The sequence below is a fragment of the Sinocyclocheilus anshuiensis genome, unplaced genomic scaffold (genome assembly GCF_001515605.1).
Source record: "Sinocyclocheilus anshuiensis isolate Anshui unplaced genomic scaffold, SAMN03320099.WGS_v1.1 scaffold958, whole genome shotgun sequence".
NCBI classification, from domain to species: domain Eukaryota; kingdom Metazoa; phylum Chordata; class Actinopteri; order Cypriniformes; family Cyprinidae; genus Sinocyclocheilus; species Sinocyclocheilus anshuiensis.
In genome coordinates, this window is record NW_015539929.1 from 109,559 (window position 1) to 130,207 (window position 20,649).

At 35.2% G+C, this 20,649-nt stretch overlaps 1 protein-coding gene across 1 annotated transcript in view; it reads right to left on the minus strand.

The window, feature by feature from the left end:
• The window catches only part of sema5bb (sema domain, seven thrombospondin repeats (type 1 and type 1-like), transmembrane domain (TM) and short cytoplasmic domain, (semaphorin) 5Bb), a 63,744-nt gene that overhangs the window by 7,267 nt on the left and 35,828 nt on the right, over positions 1-20,649 (minus strand). Inside the window, exons 6-13 of the mRNA XM_016483852.1 lie at positions 15,127-15,189; positions 14,659-14,971; positions 13,589-13,874; positions 11,681-11,816; positions 11,306-11,513; positions 11,007-11,214; positions 6,659-6,776; positions 2,166-2,350 (exon numbers count right to left, since the gene is read on the minus strand). Of these exons, the coding sequence (XP_016339338.1) occupies positions 2,166-2,350; positions 6,659-6,776; positions 11,007-11,214; positions 11,306-11,513; positions 11,681-11,816; positions 13,589-13,874; positions 14,659-14,971; positions 15,127-15,189 (1,517 nt within the window). The remainder of the gene's footprint in view (positions 1-2,165; positions 2,351-6,658; positions 6,777-11,006; positions 11,215-11,305; positions 11,514-11,680; positions 11,817-13,588; positions 13,875-14,658; positions 14,972-15,126; positions 15,190-20,649) is intronic.

The window sequence follows — 20,649 nt, forward strand, 5'->3', positions numbered from 1 at the left end:
TGGATGAACTTTATTTTTAATGAAGTTCCAGACCGCATCAGTAAGAGCTCGTTCCTTTCTTCACTTCATTTTACCGCGGATTAGTTTACAAACAAGGCACAACTCGATGCAGGATTTTCAGAAAGATTGAAACTAAAAGACGATGCTGTGCGACTATATTGGATCCGACAGTAATGTAAATAGCCTATTACTTCTAAATTATGCTTTTTGATGTAAAAATCTTGATAACTTTATAAGTGGACCGTACAACATAAAAAACAAAGGCAGGTCATGCCCCCTTTAAACCTGTCATACAAGTTTGAAAGGATATGAAGGATAGGGCAGAGATGTAAGCGAACTGGGAGCTTTGCACTGTTGCAATGTTTGCAAAGTTAGAGTATTTACTTCAAAAAGTAAGAAAATCCTATTTTCCAAATGAATAACAAGGACAGCCCCTCTGGAGTCACCTGGAGTCAAGCAACTCCTTCTAAGGCCCCGATAATGACTGCACAGGATTGTGATCACAACTTTAAAGCCTGACAGGTAACATCAGTTTTATTAAACTTAACAGTAGCTTTCTGACAAAGATGTATTAGCAGCTCATTACTCATCTATTATAGATCTGCCACAGCTGCTCTTCTGCTGTTATACTGAAACATTGCGTCCTGTTAGTTTCTCGCACCCAGACCCGGTGATGTGTGTGTTTAAACAAGCTCTCTAGGTGAAGATATAATTGGAACATTCATTCATTGAATGAAAGTGACTGCAGGATAATGGGACATGCAAAGAAGGAGCTGCTCCGCCAGAAACGCTGCGTCAGCCGCTTGCAGTTAATGAATAAAGCCACATCTGTATCAGAGTTCAGGATTGATGGAGTCGAAGCCTCACTCTCTGCAGCTGTTAGCATTGGGTGGTGCCTTTCTCTCACAGAAGAGCTGAATCAGACGTGCTTTGTGCTTTGACACTTTGATTGGCTGTGATTGAAGACTTCAGGCTGATCTCTCTGGCTCTCATATATCAGTCTAGCCGCACTGTTTACACCTGCCACTTCAATATGGGGAGTCCCAGATTATAAAGGCCTAGTTCATCCAAAAACAAAATCATTTACTCAGTCTCTTACTCCTTCAAAACCCATATGAGTTTTAATTCCCTGTGTTTTGACAGTGAATAATGGGATGCTGTCAAACTTGAAAAATTAGACGCACCATTATATCCATATGACGTGTGCAACTGTATACTTCAAGTCTTCCATGACAGTGTTTTGTGTGAAGAACAACTTTCAAATGTACTACTATTCCTACTATTTTTGTTTTAGAGAAAATTACTTTTTGTTTTTTGAGAAATTAATACTTTTATTCATTAGTGATGCATTAAATTGTTCAAAAGTGACAGTAAAGACATCTATAATGTTACAAAAGATTTCTATTTCATAAAATAGCTGTTCTTTAGAACTTTATATTTAGAAAAGAATCCTGAAAAAAATCATTGTGGAAATATTATGTTTTCATACAAACCGCTAAATAGTAAGATGATAATATTGATAATATAGCTTAAAAATCAATAACTGATCATAAATGTTTCTTAAGCAGCAAATCAGCATATTAGAATGATTTCTGAAGGATCATGTGACACTGAAGACTGGAGTAATGATGCTGAAAATTCAACTTTGATCATTGGAATAAATTACATTTTACAATATATCCAAATAGAAAATGGCTACACTAAATGGTAATAATATTTCACAATATTACTAGTTTTACTGTATTTTTAATCAAATAAATGCAGCCTTGGTGAGCATAAGATACTTCTTCCAAAGAACATTTTAAAAATCAAACCAACCCCACAGTTCTGAACAATACTTTATGTGTTCACATATATACAAATATGGCTCGGCCAGATAAGTCACGCCAGGTTTCTTATCAATGAAGCAAAATGACTTGGTTCTCATGTATCTAGTAACCAATCAATTTTATATGGAGGGTGCGGATGGGATTTGAGAGCTACATCAGAAGAGAAAATTGTCAGTGACGTTAATAACAGCATGTTCCTCACACAAAGCTATCATGTGACTGGAATATCGCACACAACTCAAATGAACTACTTTTTAAGGGTTTTGTCACATTTGAACTTTAACAAGCATGGTTAGTTTACTTTAACAAGCATAAGGGTTAGTAGAGTAGGTGTACCTGGAGCAGTTGGCCACCTGGATGTTGGCCCCGACACACTTCATCCCTCCACACTGGGGTCGGGGGTTATCACAGGCCCGAGTGCGACACTGACATGTGCTGGTGCCTTCACCTCCGTCGTCATGGTTACAAGCCTGCCATGGTGACCACTGGCCAAATCCACCATCCTGGGTGAGGTTGCGCTCCTATAAATGTAAATGCAAACAAGGCATGTTGTAAGTATGCATTTAGTGTTTGCATAGAAATTCACTGAACTTGTTTCATTCAGAATAAACCTCTTAGTGTTCAGATTCTAACTTTCTTTTATAGCTAACTTCAGTAGGTAATATCTCATTATTAACTAGTTGCTTATTAGCATGCATAGTACTAGCATATTGGCTGTTTATTATTACTTATACAGCACATATTAATGCCTTGTTCTGCATGACCATATTTTAGATCCCTTAATCCAATACCTAAACTTAACAACTAGCTTATTTACTATTAATAAACAGCAAGTTAGGAGTTTATTGAGGCAAAATCAATAGTTAATAGTAAGCCAATAGTGAGAACTGGTCCTTAAAATAAAGTGTGACCTTTCAGTCTTTTCTTTGCTACTTGTTTTGGTTGTTATAAACCCAACGGTTTTTAGGAAATGTAAAGTTGTAACCACCGCATGAGTTTAGGGCAGGACTATCTGCTTAGCTGACCTATAAAAGATAAGGGAAATGGTAACACTATATTAGTATAGGGACCAATTCTTAATATTAACTAGTTGCTTATTAGCATGCCTATTAACAACATATTGGCTGTTTATTAGTGCTTGTAAAGCACATATTCTGCATGACCATATTCTACATCCCAAATCCTACCCAATACCTAAACTTAACAACTACCTTACTAATTATGAATATGCAGCAAATTAGGAGTTTTTTGAGGCAAAAGTCAAAGTTAATGGTTTGTTAATAGTGAGAATTGGACCTTAAAATAAAGTGTGACCCATTTCATCTTTACGATTAAAATATCAAAATAGTATTCATGCCTTAATTGAAGACTAAATCTTGTAATCAAGTCACAATTTGAGAGTTGAACCTGCATTTTTCTGCATTCATCAAAGTCCCCACATAATCTCATTTTTCAAAGCAATTTAACCAACAGCAGTGATGTATAGAGCATGTACACGTGTCAGTCTGCAGTAGTAGGTGGTTCATGTAATGCACAGGATAAAAACTGTCTTAAATTCATCTGCATGCATGGGTAATCTTCAGGGAGCAGGTGTGCGGCGTGCCCATTGAGGTGAATACCAACATCTACTGTGAGTCTGGATTAGTAACAACTGACCAGAACTCAGTGTCATTCATCCAGAATTTCGAGACCTGCATCAACTTTCACTGTACTTCAACGGTATAATCAAAAAAGGTCAACTGAGGGTTTTTCCCTGATGCATGACAAAAATTGTTAATGTAATGCTTATCAGTTTGCCCTTCTATGAATTCATATAATAACAGTCCCCTTCAGCTTCCTCTGATGCCCCTGCGGCTCAGATACTCAACTTCAGCCTACCAATGAGGAGGAAGCTCAAGAAATCATCAGTTCTGCTGTAGTTTGTAGTTAACTTGGTACTTCATTTTTTAAATTTGTCGTACGTTTTCCATAGTTTTCCAAGTATTTTGTAGTCGCGTAACATGATGTTTACTATTATTGATCCAATATGCAGCCTTTAAAACTGTAAACAGACAGCTGGATGTTGTTTCAATTTTTTTGTTTAATTTATGTAGCAGCAGTAATAAATTGCATTCCCAATGAGACACAAAAAAACGTAAAATAAATAGTCATGTAAATAATATTCAGGAACTGTATGTAAAATGAATCAGGGCAATAAATAAGGATGCAAAAGTTTGCATTAATTAACACAACAAACAATATTTTACAGAAATTATCCTGGTTAATATTTATGTTTGCATTATATATAAATAAATGTTCCATTATTAAATAAAAATGAACAATAGTACATTTATAAATTTATATTTATAAAGATTCAATGTAAAAATATTGACAATTTTTAACTCATAATACTAAATACATTAACAATAATAATAATATAAATACTAATATTAATGTATAGAATCTTACTGTAAAATGTTACCATAACTAAATATAATACAGTAACAGCTCTTACTGGTTATACGTAAAAGTGCAGTGGACGAATGATTTATTGAGACAGTAGCAGCACAGCACCCACATTCACATAATGTTCTTTCTCTTAAAATGTAAATGTCAACATCATTATGTAATGCTAAAAGAAAGTATTTCGTGCAAAACACAAAGTCCAATGCAATCCAATCAGTCTGCTATTTATCCCATGTTATTTCTGACTAGAATCATATTTTGTTTATATGCTTAATGTTTAATGTCGCAAATCACAAATATTCAGTAGTGCATTCTGTGCATGTTGTAACTTAGTGTTGATTTACGCCATAACTATGGAACCAATACATTCTGCAAAAGTTTGAGAAAAGCACTCTTACGGCCCGTTCACACCAAGGACGATAACTATAAAGATAACGATAAAGATATAGTTCTAAAAATCGTTCTCAATATTAAAGAATAGCAGAGTCCACACCACAACTATAACGATAAAGACAAAGAGAAACGATATCGTTGGAATCACTTTCAAAAAATTTTTCTCCAGCTGATGAACGATAAAAAATTGACAGCCAATCAGAATCCATCCTGCTGTAACGAGCTCAAGAATTTAAAGAGGCAGACGCGCGTGTGCTTAGAATAAACAGATGATATCGTTCGCTGGTGTGGACGCTAATATTGTTATCTTTATAGTTATCGTTCTTGGTGTGAACGGGGCTTTACTCACTGTCTCAACTTCAAGCTATTACTATGGAAACAACAGTTTTTGCTCATTAGCATAATAGCAAGTACTTTTAATGCATAATATTAGTATGCAACTTGGGACAAAGCCAAAGCTTCCAAAACGTTGTAGAAAATTAGGTTTGTTTATTATTGCTCCTCAGAGGATATCAACCATCAGAGATAATAGGAAATTTGTGATTGCTAATTATGGACCTAATGAAGTGCCAAGAGGGAACAGGAGTGACATTGGCCAACCATCGTGCAGAACACCAGTGTGTAATTGACATTGTCAGATGAAGGGTTCGGATCAGCTGGGTCAGTCGTCAGGCTCTGTTTCAAGGCTCTTCATCAGAAATTTGATTCTTCACGACCAGCTCAAAAAAAAAATCATAAGAGATTTATGGTGTACTCAAAGAAAATGATACAGAATAGAGTAGCACAATGTAGAGTAGAACAGAATAAACATAATAGAATAAAACAGAATATGGAACAGAATAGAATAGAACAGAACAGGATAGAACAGAAATAAATAGAAGTATGTAGAACAGAAGAGAATATAACAGAATAGAAAAGAATAGAAGCGTATAGAAAATAACAGAATAGAAGAGAACAGAACAGAAGCATATAAAATAGAAAAGAACAGAAAATAGCATCATACAGAATAGAACAGAATATAAAACAGAGTAATAGAACAGAATACAGAATAGAATAGAACAGAATAGAGTTGTGCGGAATAGAACAAACAGAAAAAAAATCAAGCATACATTACAGAATACAAACATACAGATTCTATTTAGAATAGAATAGAATAGAAAATAAATTAATACAGAATAGAAAACTGAATATAACAAAGCAGAATAGAATATAACAGAACAGTAAAACAGAAAATTATATATTAGTATACAAAATAATAAAATAGAATATAGGACAGAAAAGAATAGAAACATACAGAATATAATAGAATAAAACAGAACAGAATCACATAGAATAGAAAACAAAAAATAAAAGCACAGAATAGAACAGAACAAAACTAACAGCAGTGTACAGAATAGAACAGAACAAAAAATAATAACAGTGTATAGAATAGAACAGAACAGAATGGAATACAACAGAACAGAACAGAATACAAGCATACAGTACAGAACAATAAAGAATAGAATAGAATAGAATAGAATAGAATAGAATAGAATAGAATAGAACAGAACAGAATAGAATAGAATAGAATAGAATAGAACAGAACAGAATGGAATACAACAGAACAGAATACAAACATACGGTACAGAACAATACAGAATAGAAGATGATAGATTAGTATAGAAAATAAATGAATACAGAATGGAAAACAGAATATACCAAAGCAGAGTAGAATATAACAGAATATAAGAATATAACAGAACAGAATAGAACAGAACAGAAAATGATATATTAGTATAGAAAATAATCAAATAGAATACAGAAAAGAACAGAACAGAGGGTCTTTTGCTAAAGATAATAATCGAAGTTACAGGAGACTTAATCAAAAATCTCCATTTACTCTATTTAATCTCACTTCTGTGTTGAAGAAACACCTGAGATAATAAAGAGATGACATTTGTGATTTTTCTTTTACAGTATGTGTGATGATATTGTCTGAAAGTGTGTCTTACAGGGCACTTTGTGATGTCTTGGCTCCACTGGCTCATGTTGGAACTGTCCTCAATCGTCGTGCAGCTCTTCTGTTTCCGGTCCCAGCCACAGTACGGATCCCTGGCACCCAGACAATCTCTACGATTACAAAAATCACACATCAATGACAAGGTCTTAATTAATACCACCATAAAAAGTGTCCCGTCTGCTCATCAGAACTTCTTAATGACAAAAGAGAAAAAGGAGAGGAGAGATTGGACTGCAATTGACTTCTACAGGATGTTGCAGACCTTAATAACTGAAGAATAAATCTCAGTGCAATAAATATTAAAACTAATACCATCCTTCTCAGACTGATCACTAAATCTCAAGGGAATGTTTTGCGAATTTTGTCTATAATCTAAACATCACTTACGAGATTTATTTTATTGAGATCAAAGTCAGAGACTGAGCTGAAGTGTAAATAAGCATCTGATCAGAGCGTGATATGATCTGACTGTTACAGTAACTACAGAGAAGACACAATAAACCTCAAATCCTGCTCTGAGAGATAAACAGCATCTGACAGCACCTCTGGTGATTTATTAGAGCTAACAGACTTATCATTTTCTTCTTGTGTCCTTTGGGTTCAGTGGAGTGAGACTGTGTGATTAATTCAAGAGCATGTTTCAGTATTTTAATGATGTGCCATTCTTAAGAAGGACCAAGTATGAAAAACCAAACAATGCAAATTACCAGTAAATTACAAGCACATGCATACAATCAAATATTAACCAGTGTTCAAATGTTTGGGGCCTTGTTTTGTTTTGTTTTTTTAACAAAATTAATTCAGCAAGGATTAAATTATTTCATTGATTAACAGTTACAGTTAAGACATTTATAAATAATGTTACAAAAGATTTCTGTGACAAATAAATGCCGTTTTTTCAAACTTCCTATTAATCAAATAATCCTGAAAAAAAGCATCCTGTTTTCCACAAAAGTATTAATCAGCAAAGCTGTTTTCAACTATCATAATAATCAGAAATGTTTCTTAAGACTGGAGTAATGAGGCTGAAAATGTATGGGATGATATTAAGCTCAAAATGATTAATAGATGCACGCACAATTATCCATGTACTGCATAAATTTTATGCATGTATCTTACTAACCACAAACAAATGCCTTTCAATTTGTGTCTGTGGAATTCGGGATTAAATGATTGTGCACCGATTTGAACAAATACAGACATGTTTGCAAATAAAAATGTTCTGTTCTTCATTAATATATCATTAATTGCTCAAGCAAAAAGGAATCCGTGCATTTGTGGATCAGGTGACACACATGCATTTACTGACATCTTGTTCGAGTCAATCTTGTTCGATTCATTTGGATTTTGAGACTTCATTTTCGCAGTTTGCAGCATTTCACGATGCCCACACACACAACTACCAATGAACAAGGCCCAGTGCAATTCATTAACGTGTACACGATTTGAAAAATTCGCAAACAAATGCTGATCCACAAATGCACATTTAAATTGCTACATTCACAAATTATGATACTTTAATACAAACTATAACATTTGTATTCACAGATATGTCTTTATTTTAACAAAATGCTGCACATTAATGTAATTTTTAACTCTGCAGACACTGGTTGAAAAGTGTGTGTAGTGAATTTTTTTTTTTCAAATCGTGTACACGTTAATGAATTGCACTGGGCCTTGTTCATTGGTAGTTGTGTGTGTGGGCGTCGTGAAATTCTGCAAACTGCGAAAATGAAGTCTCAAAATCCAAATGAACCAAACAAGATTGACTCGAACAAAATGTCAATAAATGCACACGTGTCACCTGATCCACAAATGCACGGATTCCTTTTTGCATGAGCAATTTATTATATATTAAAGCAGAACAGAACATTTTTATTCGCAAACATGTCTGTATATTTGTTCAAATCGCTGCACAATCATTTAATCCCGAATTCCACAGACTCAAATCGAAAGGCATTTGTTTGTGGTTAGTAAGATACATACATAAAATTTATGCAGTACATGGATAATTGTGCGTGCATCTATTAATAATTTTTAGTCTAATATCATCCCGTAAAAATTCAGCTTTGCATCACAGGAATAAATTACATTTTAAAATATATTACAATAGAAAATAGCTATTTTAATATTTCACAACATTAAGCCGACCCTAAACTTCTAAACAGTAGTATAGACACTCATATTTTATTCCCAAATCAAATATAACAGTGTCTCAGCGTCCCACTAACAACTAAACATCCGTTTAATAAACACTAGCAACATTAGAAAACTGCAAAAATTATAATGACATGACTAAACACTTGCAGGTCAATCAACCTCTAAAGATGAAAACTGGTATAAAATAATTAGAGTTATTTGCAACATCTTGTGAGATCTGACCTTTTGCCACCTGGGTGTATGTGTGCGTGGGGGAGAATATATAATGAAATGACTTTTTTCCATTGCATTGCCATGCTAAACACCGAGCAGCTTTACAAACACAGTTCCATCGCATCCCATAACAGCTTCAAACATCAAAAGTGTCCGCCTCATGCAGCGCCGAGTGTTTGTGCAACAACATCTGTGGCAGGAAGTCAGGAAGAGAGTCTGAGGATCACGTTCCTTACATAAAGACCCTCTCCTACCTCTAAAGTCATTACCAACACCCTCGAATCATAAGCACATATGTGCATCTAAACTGACAGATCACATGGAAAACCTCTCCTGATGTGACATGCTGCAAGAAGGCAAAAAACAAACATCTCTATTATATGGTGTATTTAAATATGGTGTTATGTGGAGTTCTCGAAGGCGTTTAGCAGATCCAAAAAAAAACTTTTTGCTTGATTTTATAAGTCAATTTACCACGTATTAGGGCACAAAATTGCACAAAGCTCTTACAAATCCAGCTCTGAAGCCCAATTCATCCATGTGGAGGCCATTAATTTATGAATTTGAGATCTAATTACAGTACATCTCTAATGTAAATGCAGTCGCTTCCTGCGAGAAGTGACGCATGCATTATATATTTTTAATGACATTCGACAATTTATAGGTGTTCTATTCATAGCAGTGGTGTAGAACACGATGCAGCGATTTTTTTTAAATGACCTAGTTCATCATTCGTCCGCCTCTCGGCCAGTGGCAGAGGATTTATGAGATAATAATATCTGTGACTGCTCATAAGTACTGTCATTCACTTCATCTCCTTAAACTTAATTTCCTGTCTGACTCCAAGGGCATTAGCAGCTCGGAAGGACATGTGCCGTATTCAGCCTTTGCTGTAATTTAACAGCAACTGTGCATTGCAATATCATGTGTGAATAGGTACTCACTGTCAAAATCACGGCAAATGGAATCCAGAAATTTCAAGGCTTCAGGAGTTCTGTACTGATACAATATGAATGTGACAGTTCAGTCCTTGTTATGGTTAGAACGCTCTGACCTCAGGAGTCTGTTGTCAATGAGTCTGACACAATTATTCTTCAAGATCTTTCTGCATTGAGCACCAAATAAATCACTCTCTGCCATTGTCTTTTAGTAGCCTATTATACTTCTCAGGAATCTGGTACAAGGTCATTTCTGTTGAAATTACGCTACCATTCAAAAGTTTAGGGTCAGTATGATTTTTTTTTTCAAGAAATGAATACCAGCTTCTTCAGCAATGATGCATTAAATTGATCAAAAGTCAAATTAAAGAAACTTTTGATTCATCAAATATAAATATAATCAAAAATATAGCTCCAAAAAAGTCACTTGCTACCACTTTTTTAAAATCTATTACATTTTTGGCAAATCTGGTTTAATCAGCTAATTTCTGTGAAAATGCACCACCATTCAAAAGTTTAGAGTCAGTATGATTTTTTTTAAAAAGAAGAAGTTAATACTTTTATTAATTAAGGATGCAGTAAATTGATCAAAAGTGGCAGCAAAGACATTTAAAATGTTACAAACTTTCTATATACCAAAGAATCCTAGAAAAATTGTATGATAGTTCACAACAAAATATTAAGCAGCACAACTGTTTTCAACATTGATAATAATCAGAAATATTTCTTGAGCAGCAAATCAGCATATTAGAATGATTTCTGAAGGATCGTGTGACACTGAAGACTGGAGTAATGATGCTGAAAATTCAGCTCTACATCACAGGAATAAATTAGATTTTAAAATATATATAAATAGAAAACAGTTGTTTTAAATCACAATAATATTTCACAATATTACGGTGTTTTTGATCAAATAAATGCAACTTTGCTGAGACTTCTTTCAAAACATTTTAGAAAACTAGTATTATTCATAAAGCCTAGTCGACTAAAGTGCATGTCCTAGTTGATGTGTGCATGCGTGCGACTCACTGTTCGGTTTTGTAGTTGGAGCATCTCTCCAGAGGGATCTTCAGCACTCTGCTGGGGAGTCCCACGAAAAGCGACCTATCGCTGTGCAGAATCTGCAGGTTCAGGATTGGCTCCTGCATGTTTTCTGGGAGAATGCTCATCTCCTCCAAGTAACATCTGCGCAGACTCTTATTAGTTGTGGATAAGGCCTTGATGATGGTGCCGTACTCTTGATTGGTCAATGAAAGAAAACTATTAGAACCACAGAGCACAACACTGGAGGACAAAGGTGTGAATGTCACACTTTATTCCTTCCTGACCTGTGCCGATGTACATGACGTGGTAGAGCGTGTCTCTCCCCTGAACAATGTCCACAGCCAGTCTGGAGAAACGGATGTTGTCTTGCATGACCAGAGGATCCGTAGAGATGGGCTGAACCACCTCGCTCATGAGGAAGAGCCGCTGGGCGTCTTGAAGACTGCGTTCTGTTAGATTACCGCCAGGACCTGAATCATTCACTGTCCCACACTGTCACAGAGATAGGCGATGAGGAACTGCACATTAGAGAAACTGTAAATCTAAATCGAACTGACTACTGCATTTTGTGCCAAACGTCTTGAATAAAATTGTGAGTTGGCTTCAGGGTAAAAGTAAAATGCTTTGAAATGGAAGCTGCAGCAGTTCATTTCCTTCACCTGAAAATTTGGGATGGGGTTGGGAGTGGAAAGCCAGCTGGTCCGAGGGTTCTCCTGATAGCGAAAGGGTCCGTTAAAGGCCTGCGTGATGGCACTGAGGTTAAACGCACACACCGCTGACGCAGCAATGCTGTTCCTGTGAATGAGAGGAAGAAGTGAAAGATGGTGTGGTGCTGTACATTCTAAATCTTAATAGAAAAACAGTAGTGTTCAAAAGTTAGGGGTCGGTAAGATTTTAAGAGCTAGATGTACTAAAGAGGGCAAATTAGTTCTGCTGGTGATCTACTGACAATGCGCAAATTAAAGAACACAGATGGAGCCAGATCATTTCCATAATGACCAAGCAACTAAGGCAGCCATATCAAGCACAAAGTGATTTCCGATATGCTTTTTTGGAAGTTGAATGGCACAAATAGCAGTAAATTGACTCCTGCAAACCTTAGTAAATAACCTTGCATGTTTTATTTTAATATTCTCCTCCCATAAATGTTGCGTCTAGGAATGCTCATACTAACCAGTTAACCAATTAACTGTTAACTGACAGTTAGAATTTTGACTGATTTATACAGTTAGTTAAACTGTTTAAAAACGGTTCAATTTTAGTAATTTTGAAAAATATTTTAAAATGTTTGTTGGTGCCGATAGCCTCGTGGTTAGTGCGTTGACATACAATGCAACTGTGCTCATGGCGACCCGAGTTCGAATCCCGTCTCGGGGTCCTTTACCAATCCTGCTCCCCTCTCTCCACCCAATGCTTTCCTGTCATCTCTCTACTGACCTATCCTAATAAAAAAGGCATAAAAGCCCATAAAAATAACTTTAAAAAAATGTTTGCTGCATGGTTAAAAATATGCTACAAATATAAAATAAAATAGTTTTTATGAGAAAAACAGATAAGTCATTTTATTATTACATTCCGAAATACCAGTAAATAAAGTGAAATGTGACCCTGGACCACAAAACCAGTCATAAGGGTACATTTTTTGAAATTGAGATTTATGCATCATCTGAAAGCTGAATTTCCATTGATGTATGGTTTGTTAGGATAGGACAATATTTGGCCGAAATACAACTATTTGAAAATCTGGAATCTGAGGGTGTAAAAAAATCTAAATACTGAGAAAATCGCCTTTAAAGTTGTTCTTAGCAATGCATATTACTAATCAAAAATTAAGTTTTGATATATTTACGGTAGGAAATTTACAAAATATCTTCATGGAACAAAACCTAATGATTTTTGGCATAAAAGAAAAATCGATAATTTTTACCCATACAATGTATTTTTGGCTATTGCTACAAATATACCCCAGCGACTTAAGACTGGTTTTGTGCTCCAGGGTCACAAATGTTTACAAACATTAGAAAAACTATATATATAACTAGGCTATATGCTATTTTAGTCCGCCTCACTCCACAACAAAACATTTCAATTTAATGGTACTCAGAACAGAACAACAAGGAAAATATAAGACGCTATATAAACAACAAGCCAAAACAAATTAATTTAAAGCAAAACTGAAACAGAAACCGATGTTGGGCTCACGTAGCCTCTCATTCGGCACAAATCCAAATGTTTCCATATTTGCGATGTATTTGGATGCCAAACTATGATTTATTATGTCGGCTGAACTAGGCTTTGTACTTCACTTGTGTTCCAATATCCACGTAAAACCGAATGTGCTTGGCATAATATCACTGAAGGATCATGTGACACTGAAGACTGGAGGAATGATGCTGAAAACTCAGCTTCGATCACTAGAATAAATGACATTTTACAATATATTCAAATAGAAAACAGTACTTACAAGACATTAATAAATGGAAGTTTTATTTTGTTGCAAATTCTGCTCTAGCCTAATGAAATTCCTGCCGTGTGACTGTTCACTACTTCATGAAGCATCCACTCACACGTTGGTGGTGAAGACTCCATAGATGAGATCTTGCTCAGGGAGGTAGAAGGTGCTCTGCAGCTCATGGTAGTAGAAGGGAACATCTCCAGAGCGGGAACAGTTGAGTCGAGCCTTCATGAAGGTGGTCCATGTGTCTTCCAGCAGGAAACGACCACCAATGTCATTCTGACACACACGGGCCACACGAGAGAAGACCGTCTTCCCACAGTCCTGTTCTACTGCGTTCTCTCTCAGAAAGAGGTACGTGAAGTGGCCCACCTCGTATGCAGAGACAAAGTGAGGTTCTGTAGAGAGAAAGGGAAGGAAGAAAGTGGATATCTTGCTTTCAGTGACAGCGGTGTGGTGTGACATGACAAAATATAATTCCTTAAAGATAATTATTTCAAAAAACAGACATAAATATAAGGGTAAATCACACATGGCCAGGTCACTTTTCACACCAAAATCAGAAGAAAAACAAGTTTTATTTAAAGAAATCGAAGAATATTTAAGACTATTAGGATGTTTTAATTATGGTATTCTTTCCCTCAAAATCAAATTTTTTGTTGATTCTCACCACTGTAATACAGATTTTTTATCACAGTGAAAAATACTATGTATAATGCAACAATTTTAATGATTTCTTTTTATTTTAAATAATTTTTTATCACAGTAATAAAATTCTTAATGCAACATTTTTAAATAAAAAATGTATCCATGCTTAACTTTTGAGTTTTTTAAATGTTTGTCATGTTTCATTGTTGAATTTTCTTATACAGTATTGCGGCATCTCAATGTATAAATTAAGGCAAGTAAAAAAAATACTACCATGATGTATTAATAAAAAATACAATTAAATTATCATTATTTTTTCAGTAATGAGAATATAGGTCAACATAGGCTTAATTGTCATGAAAATAATGGTATAATGCAAAAAAAAAAAATTTCATTATATATATATATATATATATACATATATATAATTTAATATACAGGTGTTATTTTGACTTTAATGTAAAATATGACCTAAACATATTCTTTACAGGATTTTTCAGATTCATTGATAAGTTGTGTGTTGTCCCGCTGTACCGTTGAGCCATTTGGAGTTGTACTGTGCGGTCCGCAGGGGCGGCATGTTCCCCAGACTGCGATAAATAATCGGGTCGCGGCTGGAGAAATCAGTCACTGTAGCTGCGTAGACTTCTCCACTCTCAGTTATCATGGCTGTAGAGTTGTGTCGAGGGTCGTAGGGACAGCGGGCCACACCGCTGATGGACTCCAGGACGCTGGAGATGTCCGTAACAGGGCGAGTCGTACACATGGGCATGAAAGCATTAGTGCCGCAGGTGAACAGACGACTGCCGTTCAACAGGAGGACACGGACATAGTTCTGACACTCATCCTGAGAGAGAAGAAACAATTAATTTCACACACATTACAGTTTACTTCCAGAACCCTACCGGTTAACTACCAGAACCCTCCATTAACATGCAGTACATTCATTCAGAGTGCTTTATGGTAAACCAAACACTCCACATACCAGTGTTCGTCTCTCACCTCTGTCTTTCCTTTGCTCTGGCAGGACCTCCTGGTGCTCTCGTCTACTCCCCACTCTGTGGCCTGCAATTAACAGCCAATTAACATCATGGTTAGAAGTTAAGCTACCAAGACATGCATCACGTGCATCCATTAACTCTGAGAGATTCATGAGGGAACGGAAGGGGTTCGTGAGTTGACAAAAAACGTCTCAGGTTACGTATGTAACCCTAGTTCCTCGAGGGAACGAGACGCTGCATCGAAAACGCTAGGGGAACGCCTTCTGCGACCGACGGTGTCTAAGGCACGTAGGCATCTCCGCGTGACCTTGAACATGCGAGGCGGGTTTCCCCTCGGGGGGAGAACCCCCTGGTCTTGAGCCACCACTGTAGGGGTCTCATGTACAGCAGGCCAAGAGTAATCACGTTGGCAAACCACGCACAGGCTGTGTGTATCCCCACTCGTGATATAACGTGGGCAGGGAGGAACACACAACCTATAACGTGACTTGCACTCGCCCTTTGCATGCTTTGTCTTAGCGTGAGCCTTAGACATAGCTGCTTAATAGACTTTTTTATCACAATAGACAGACAACAATAAATATGACTGACACACACAGAGCGCTTCGCTGAATGACAGAAAGCTGACGCTGGCTCCGCCGCACTTGCTTTTATAGCTTCCTGGTCATGACGTCATCCGCCGTGACGTCCCGTTCAGCTATTGGACTGATTTCACATGTGATTCAGAGCGTGGGTCGCAGAAGGCGTTCCCCTAGCGTTTTCGACACAGCTCGAGTTCCAGAAGAGGAACTAATAATTAATTCAAATAAATAAATTATTTTATAATAGTTCAAAAAATTATTTTAGATATTTGTTTACCTGCTTGTCATGTAACCATAGGCCAACATCTGAAAAGCATGAACCACGTAATTGTAGTATCACTAAGATACTATTATTCTTTAAATATTTTGAATTTAGCTCTAATATTACATATTTAGTTTAATATTTTAAATACTTTTTGTATTTTCTGTTTTAATTATTTACTTAAAATTTTAGTAAATTTGTTGTGTTTTTGTCATTTTTACAAATTACTGTTTTTTTAATGTGTAAATAGTATTTAGTTATTTTTATTTAAGTTTTAGTTTAAGCAACAGTGTTATTTTCATATCAATTATATTTTGTTTTCATGTTGATGTTAGTTAATGTCTCAGTGACTTTGTTGTGTGTTTTTGTTGTTTTTATTTATTTTTAATATGTCTTATATAAATATACATTAAACTAACTGTCTAAAAGTTAAACTAAAGGAAAATGAGAAATGTTGCTTTGGGAACTTTTCTTTTTTTTGTAAATTTTTTTTTATTTCAGTTAATGTTTTTATTTCAACTAATGAAGGTTTTAGAATTAGCTAAAGGGTTAGTTCAATCAAAAATGAAAATTAGCCCGTGTTTTACTCACCTTCAAGGCATCCTAGGTGTATATGACATTCTTCTTTCAGACGAATCCAATCGGAGTTACAGTATATTAAAAATTGTCCTTGCTCTTCCAAGCTTTATAATGGACGCATACGTTCTACGTCATCCACCAGAACGGCTTGCACGTATGACAGTTAGCGGAAGTGAGAGAAAAGTGTTTATAATGTTTTAAATATGGATATTTTTCTTACAAAAATGCATCAATTCGGCCTTTATTTACCCCCCGGAGCTGTGTGAGGCACATTTTATTATGGATGTGCGTGCTTTATTTTACTTCTTTTGGACTGTTGAACAGAAACACCCACCCACTGCCATTATAAAGCTTGGAAGAGCAAGGACAATTTTTTATATAACTCCGATTGGATTCGTCTGAAAGAAGAAAGTCATAGGATGCCTTGATGGTGAGTAAAACATGGGCTAATTTTCATTTTAGAGTGAACTAACCCTTTAACAATAATATCCTTGTTAAGTGCATCAAGTTAAACTAAATAAAAATACGAAATATTGCTTTGGTAACTAGCTGAAATAAAATATTTCAAGTTGTTTTTTTTTTTTTTGTAATTGAGTGTATTTCAGTTTTCATGTTTACATTTACTTTAAGTAAACGTTTTTATGGATTTATTTTCAATCCAGCACTTTAACATGTCAAATGCATCTCACTGTTTGTGTTTCAGCATTTTTGTAGCAATGTTACAACTCTATTCTCAATGTTACAAACACTATTACACTCACAACTCAAGACGAAGATGCTGTTTTGCCTGTCTACAGTGCAGACTACATAGGGAATGTTTCAGCTGCCAGACATACTTAAAAGCTTTCCTGTTTTCCGATTTGCAAAGGAATCTTTTTAATGATTCGACTGAACTGATTCACGACACATTCATCACTCATCACAGTTTGCGAGTAAAACTGTGATGTGTGACGAGTCAGAATCATAAACAACAGTATTTAAATATTTAGTTCACAACAAAAATTGTAAAAGATCACACAGAGATGATTCAAACAAATCTGTAAATTGTTTACTTCTACCTGTTCCTTTAAACGAACTGCCTAAACCAACAAATTCGGTAAAGTGCAAATATCGACATGCCTTTTACCTTAAAAAGCCCTGACAACAAACCTAAACCTTTCTTGTTATTATGATTAGGAGGCAGAATAAGGAAATGAACTAAAACTATGAAAGATATTCAGTCATGGGAAGCTCTTCCATTCACTCAGATTCTTTCCTTAATGTGAAGAAGGTATGAAACACACAATAATAGAAGACAAAAAGATGGAAAGCGGAAAGTTTCGCTGCATATACACAATATGACTCTATAGTGAGGGAGAGCAACTGTGTGACATTTAATTAGGGAACACTGGATGGTTTGTCCTAATCGCATTGGTTCCCTTATCTGAAACGAAAACCCTTGAATGTGTTGTTTCACTCGTTTTAAGACGTTCTTCCTCTCTTTTGTTCCTTGTCCCTCCCTCTCCTTTCACAGGCTGCTTTGTCATGTTTATCTGTGCTGTCATTTGGCTAGAAAATAATGATGTAGACCAGAGTCACACACACACACACACACACTATAGAATGAAATAATAAAGCATGATTTTGTATTGGATGTGACGCTTACTGAAGGCATTAGCTGAAGAACTGTAAGGATCCAGCAGAGCATGAATGGAGTGGAAAGGTCACAGATAAAGCACAGAGCTCTTCACAGCCGGGGGACGTTTTATAACAAAGATAAGCACAGCCAGATCTAAAATATCAAACTCACACTATCACACATTAGGTTGAACTGGGCAAAACTTCACCCTAAAATCAAAATATACACTATATAGTTCAAAGGTTTGGGTAGTTAGGATTTGTTTGTTTTTTTAAGAAATTACTACTATAATTTATCAAGGACACATTAAAATGATCAAAAGTAACAGTAAAGTAATTTATACAATTATAAAAGATTTCTGTTTCAAATAAATGCTATTTGTTTGAACTTTTTAATCATTAAATAATCCTGAAAAAAAAGGCATCATGTTTTCCACAAAAGGAAAATGAAGCAGAACCACTGTTTTCAACGTTAAAAATAATAATTAATTCTTGAGCCGTGAATCAGCATATTAGAATGATTTCTGAAGGATCGTGTGACACTGAAGACTGGAGTAATGATGCTGAAAATTCAGCTTTGCATCACAGGAATAAATTACTTTTTAAAATAGATTACAATAGAAAACAGTTATTTTAAATGTGCATAATATTTCACAATTTTACTGTATTTTTTACCAAATAAATGCAGTCTTGGTAAGCAGAAGAGACTTATTTTAAAAACTTTTTTTTTTTTATCAAATTTTTTGGATAAAAACATCTGCTAAATGACAGAGCAAAAATGTATCATTACTGTAAAGAGAAAAAAATAAAGATATATTATTTAAAATGTAAAGAATATGTACATATATGTATTCATAGTACTTAGTACTGTGTTAAATTATGCTGCTTTAAATGCAATGCATCATTGTATGACAGTGTTGTTTAATATAATATAGTAACTTTATTACAGTAGTGAGAGTTCAATGAAAGTCACCATTGAGGATACAAAAAAGGGAATTACAAAAACTAAAATTATAATAAAGAGCCCCATTAAAACTTTAAGAATTTATTTTGATGGAGCTTTGACTTTAATGGAGCAAAGATTGATGTGCAGTGGACAAGAGCTTTCAAATACAACAATGCAACAATCAGGCAATAATTAAAGCGATACATGACTGACAGCCTGAAATGTAAAAACATAATCTGGCGCCTATTGCCTTTTGTGAATATTGTAAAGATGCTGTTCTGAGCATGATCAATTATTTTCTTTAAGTGCTTTTGCTGTTTAGTGGTAGTTTCAGAAGTTTTAGGCACAACATTGCATACACTAATATAAAAAGAAAATGGACTGTAGTGCATATTTTGCGATTGATAAGTGACATCTGTGCCTCTGCACTCTTGAAAAGCAGCAGGCGCTTCTGATGAGCACACACTCGTCTGCAAAAGGAGCTGATTACACACGTTCTGACAAACTGCATCTGTTCACTTGACTTTTGCAAACTATATTTCATGCTTGTTGTTTAAGAGAAAGACGGAGAAACAAAAAGAGGGAGCGCAAGGGTTCAGAAAGCAATCATCAATCTAACCGTGCCTCTGCAGTCATCAGTTGAAGAGCAGGATTCACCCTGAGAAGATCTGTGAGGGTCAGACTTGCGTCACCTCTGGATGTTGAGGGGTTGTGTTCTTTCTCCAACACACTAAAGATCTGCTCATCCAGGCACGATCATTTGACCTCAGCTAAAACGCTCTTATCTGCCCTCTCTATCTCTCTCTGCGGCCTGGTCCTGACCAGAACCATCATTAAACCAGAACGATTTCAAGACAGATATAATAAATCACTGACATATGCAACAGATTCAAACATCTCATTATCATATCTTTCATGACTGATGTGGCTGATGTGTGTAACTTTACTGAATCTCTAAAATAAAATAAAATAAAATAAAATATTCAAATGTATAGCTTTTATTATTAGCCTTGTCCCAGAATCAAACTTTCAATCTTAAAATATGAAAATCTAACATAAAATATGAATAATGACATTTTGGATTTTATTATAATCAAAACAAAGAATGAAATTTTCAAGAATGAAATACAATTTAAATATTTATTGTGTGACAACGATCTCATCATTTTTTAACCAAATTTCAGCCGTTTTTTACCATAATTTCTACCACAACCAACAATTTTGCCCCTAAAACATTTTTTCAAAAGTTTGCATACTAACTTCCTAAGGTGTTTACCAAGATGATTAAAATAACCTTTGAAATTTGTATTTATTTATTTATTTTTTTAAAGTTAAACAAATTGAAAGTGTCTGCCTTTTTATTAAAAATGTTTTTAAAATGTCATTTGCACCACAAAATGAATGATTATTTAAGACGGGATGGAAATGACATTCATTAATGATGGACAAATTGTCAAAATTCTATCTTTGGTTCCTGCAAATATGCAGTTTTACACATTGATCTACATGATGTAAGTGAAATATGTACATTCTAAAAGA